General features: G+C 32.2%; 1 protein-coding gene across 1 annotated transcript; it reads left to right on the top strand.

Annotated features, from left to right (window-relative positions):
• The first annotated feature begins 316 nt into the window (after positions 1-316).
• Positions 317-1,444, top strand: LOC124822629 (agamous-like MADS-box protein AGL62). The gene has a single exon (XM_047294659.2). It carries the CDS (start codon positions 379-381, stop codon positions 1,153-1,155), a length of 777 nt encoding a protein of 258 aa, XP_047150615.1. The 5' UTR covers positions 317-378; the 3' UTR covers positions 1,156-1,444.
• The last annotated feature ends 3,143 nt before the right edge of the window (positions 1,445-4,587 follow it).

Here is a 4,587-nt window from a genome sequence, read left to right as displayed (position 1 = left end):
TTTGTTTTTACAAACCCTATGAATAAAAAGAAACAACATTAAGATTATTAATGACAGCTGCGAAGTGTTCAGGTACACCTTATCTGATAAATGGCCGAGCAAGATTAAGAAAAGGTATGCAATTTTGTCAGAGCTGCTGATTTTCTTACAATAAATATTCTACCATATATGCATCCAAAGAGGATTTTCACAATCTCCCAATCCAGAAACCACTTGAATGAAAATAAAATTGGTGGTTTTTGTTGGAGCCAAGACAGATGCGTGTTGTTTTGGGTGTCTCCATTTACAGACTCAAAACACCTATAAATTCAACCCTGCACTCTTGTTTCTCCACAACATTCTCTTCTTGACTGCGGCATACCCTAAGCTATAGCACCCATGGCCATGGATTCAGGAGCAAAGAAAAGCCGTGGTCGCCAAAAGATCGAGATGAAGAAAATGAGCAATGAGAGCAACCTCCAAGTCACCTTCTCCAAGCGCCGAAGCGGCCTTTTCAAGAAGGCCAGTGAGCTCTGCACCCTCTGCGGAGCCCATGTGGCGCTGGTGGTGTTCTCGCCGGGAGAGAAGGTGTTCTCCTTCGGCCACCCCAACGTGGATGCTGTGATCGACCGCTTTCTGGGGCGGGCACCGGTGCAGGACTCCGGCACCATGCAGTTCATCGATGCCCACCGCATCTCCAACGTGCGTGACCTGAACAAGCAGCTGACTCAGGTGAACGAACTTCTGGAAACGGAGAGGAAGCGCGGAGAGGAGCTGAACCGGCTGAGGAAGGAGGCGCAGGAGCTGATGTGGTGGACCCGCCCCACTGAGGAGCTGACTGTGGAGCAGATGGAGCAGTACAAGACAGCATTGGAGGAGCTGAAGAAGCACGTTGCCCAACTTGCTGAGAGGGCAATGCTTCAGAGTGCTGTGAACCAGGGTCATCAGTTTTTCCCAGGGGCTTCTTCCTCTGCCAATTTCGTGCCTCAGCATCAGCCCCAGCATCAGCTTCAACCACAGCCTCCTCAGGTGTTCACTGCTCAGACCATCCCTACCATGCTTCAGAGCTATATGTTCCCTGATGTAACCATCATGCAGCAGCAGCATCACGGGTTCGATAACATGGGGATGGGAGGATATGGACCTGGACCTGCTCCTGCTGGGGGGTTTTTCTGATCCATTCAATGGATCCATGGTCATGATGATGCCCTTTCGTTTTCTAGATTTCCTCTTGTTTTTCAAGCTTGGAATTCTTCTTTCATGTTGTTTTTCTTTCAGTAGGTAGTTCCATTATGTATGTGACATAGTTAGCACTGGAATAGGGTTCGGATATCCAAGACATGTCTTGAACCATTATCTTGAACGTCATGTATTGTTGGATCGCAGTCCCTGCATAGTATTTGTTTCAGAGTTGGGTCTGTAGTGTTGTGTTCATTTCAGTTAATTCAATAAGGGGCATCTTATTTGCTTACTTTTTACCTGTTTGTTTTGTTTTTACTTAAGTCAAATTAATTTATATATATATTATAATTTGTTTTAAATTAATCAGTATGATTATTTAAATAGATTGTGGTTACAGATTTTCGATTGGAATGCTGATAAGCACATACACAGGAGTGAAAAGAGAGACACAGAACAACAAGAGGAAGCGAAATGAGTGAGACATTCATTATGTAATGGATAAAAATGAATAAAATTATTAAAAAAAAATTGTGAAGAAAATAGATTAAAGAGAATCAAATTTAAGATAATTTGATATAAAATAAGCTGCTTCTAAAATATTTATCTTTGAATATAATTTAAGATAATTTATCCGAAAAAAATTATTACAGATTATGATAGATGATAATAATACGCAAAATTCATCATTCAAATAATTTAGTTTTTGTAATTGACCTGAATAAATCCAGGGGTACTAAAATTCTCAACGTGTACTAAAAGGTTTTTGACTTGGTCAAAGTTGAAACGTCAGATATTGCTTTTTATTATTGTTGCGGTGAATTTCTTTTTGATCCAAGTCGATTATAATTATTCTTTTTTATCAATATCAAAGTTATTTTTCATTGAAGTGATTGAGTGTTTTTTGGGTTAGCATAAGTGTTTTTCAACTAAAAAAATGTTTTTCTTTGATATCAATTGTTTTATTCTACTGCTGTTTGTACCTGAAGTTGGTTTTTAAATAGCGTCAATAAAACTTATTTTTTTTCCAACGTAAGTTAAGATTATTTGTCAATTAAAGTTGATAAAACTTCCCTAAATATATTTTTCAGTTGATTTTAAACTACATTTTTTTATTAATAATAATGAATCTATTTTTATATAGTCTTGATAAAATTGTTACCTTTTTTCTTAATCAGTCTTCTGTTTTCTGTTGGAGACAGTTAACCTCTAGTTTTTCTCGTTACTTAGTTCTAGCGAAGTCTTTGTAATGCTGTTGGTGTTGAGTGGATCAATTAAAGCATTAGAGATGTTATTCACTCAATATCTTGTTTTTACAAACAGTAAGATATAGTATCATATTGGTTACTATTCTCTTAGTCTTCCGCGGATCTGTTCTTCCTTCTTGCTTCGTTTCTTGATCAACCATGATGTTCTCAAGCCAAAATAATCCATCATTGCAACATCTTGTTAATCCGACAAACCCTCTCTACCTTCGTTTTGGTGAGAATCCGACCATCTTTCTTGTCTCCTATTGATCAATGTCAATGAGGGATGATGGTTCTTGAAACCAAAACAACATCAAACACTTTGTTATGTGGATCGACACTACCACTGAAATAATGAAAGATCTTAAAGAACACTTTTCACATGCAAATAAATTCAGAATAGTTGATCTCCAAGATCTAATCCAAAGCTGCAAACAAGGTGATTCTAATATCTATGAGCATTACACTTAAAGATTGTGTGGAAAGAAATAGAAGGTCTTCAAAAATTACATTAAGAAAGGCTTGAATGATGATTATTCTCAAATCTCAAAGTGATGATGATCGATCTCATACCATCAATAGTAAAAACATTTTGATGATCTTCAACATGAACGAGAATTTGTTGGTAACCCTTCACCTTTTACTTCTTAGAATTCTGCTGATTTTTCTGGATAATCCCATGATCTTTCTAAATGTCATAATTAATATCAATAAAAGTCATCATACTGAGGTGAACAAGAATACTAATCTTGGTGAGTCCAATAGCAGAAACACAATATTGTGAGAAATGTAAGAAAATCAATCATACTATTGAAACTTGCTATTGAAGGATTGGTTTCTTTTGATTCCACATCCTTTGTTAATTTGGAAGATTCAAATACATTTGTTGAACGTTCTAATTGTGACTAGCTTCTCAAATAAACAATGTCAAGACTATGTAAACATATCTCTAGCAAACTTATTTTCAAAAATTGTGTTTCATCTTTAAGCTAAATATATACGTATTTCATCCTAGCAAACGACAAATAAAAGTTGTTATAATTTATTATATAACTCTGTTTGTCAAATAATAAACACCTCATGTATGTAGAAAATAAATATGTATTTAGTTTAAAGACGAAATAAAGGTTTTTAAAATAATTTAAAATAAAAAAATATATTTAACATTTTTTTATCAATGTTTAGAAATATTTTTTTTATTGTCACCAGTAATTTTTTTTATCCCATGTTAGTTAAGATATATTATTATTATTATTATTATTATTATTATTATTATTATTATTATTATTAACAAGGAAGACTTTTAGTTATCTAGGTAGAATTTATTTTGAGCAATTTTAGTTTGAAAGATTTTCTTAATCAATACTAGTAGAAATTTTGGTAAAATAATCTCAACGAATAATATAACAAAAAATCATAATTAATATTGGTTAACTAATTTTTAACCAAAATTAGCTTAAAATAATTTCAACTAATATTAGTGAAAAAATCTTAGTGTCACTTAAAGTTTTTTCACCAACTTTGACAAAAAAAAGGTAATGATCAACGTCAACTGATATTTTAAATTACTTAAGTCTAGTATTATGATAAATTTTATGTTAATATTAATTGAAATATCTTATACAAATAAAAAAATCAATAAACTTGAATATTTTTTATCGAAACAAAATATTAAGAAAGGAAAAATAATTTAAAATTTCCAAATTATAAAATTTCTTATCCTATATATGAATTAAATGCATGGCAACTTGAAGTAATGCATATTCAAAATAACTTCGAGAATACATTTTTATAAAGGTAATATATAAACGTTGAAATATTCAAAATTGGACAGAAATTACAAGAGCAAAGGGGGATGATATTGAAGATAAATCTGGAAAAAAATGTTTACTATCTAATTGTTTATATTGCGTATATGGTAAAATTTGATTATAATAAATGTGAAAATTTTGAACGTATTATTATACATATCATATTATTGACTTTTTGTTGATATTTAAAAAAATATTTAAAGCAATTTTAATGTAAATTCATCTCATATTTAAAATAAGTGCAAGTGTTTGTGTTCTTAAAAAAACTATAAATTTTAATTAATTAACACGTAGAATTTTCTATAACAATGTATGAAAATTAAACTCATTTAATATATTCAAATGAATGGGAGAGAATAAAACATGTTATT

This window comes from Vigna umbellata, chromosome 8 (assembly GCF_029865625.1).
Source record: "Vigna umbellata cultivar VRB3 chromosome 8, Vumbellata_1.0, whole genome shotgun sequence".
Taxonomy (NCBI): domain Eukaryota; kingdom Viridiplantae; phylum Streptophyta; class Magnoliopsida; order Fabales; family Fabaceae; genus Vigna; species Vigna umbellata.
Note: the sequence above shows the minus strand (reverse complement) of the source record. Positions and strands in the feature narration are given on the sequence as shown.

Bases quoted from the DNA above. Each gene is read 5' to 3' on its own strand.
- LOC124822629 (XM_047294659.2), top strand. From the start codon at position 379: ATGGCCATGGATTCAGGAGCAAAGAAAAGCCGTGGTCGCCAAAAGATC.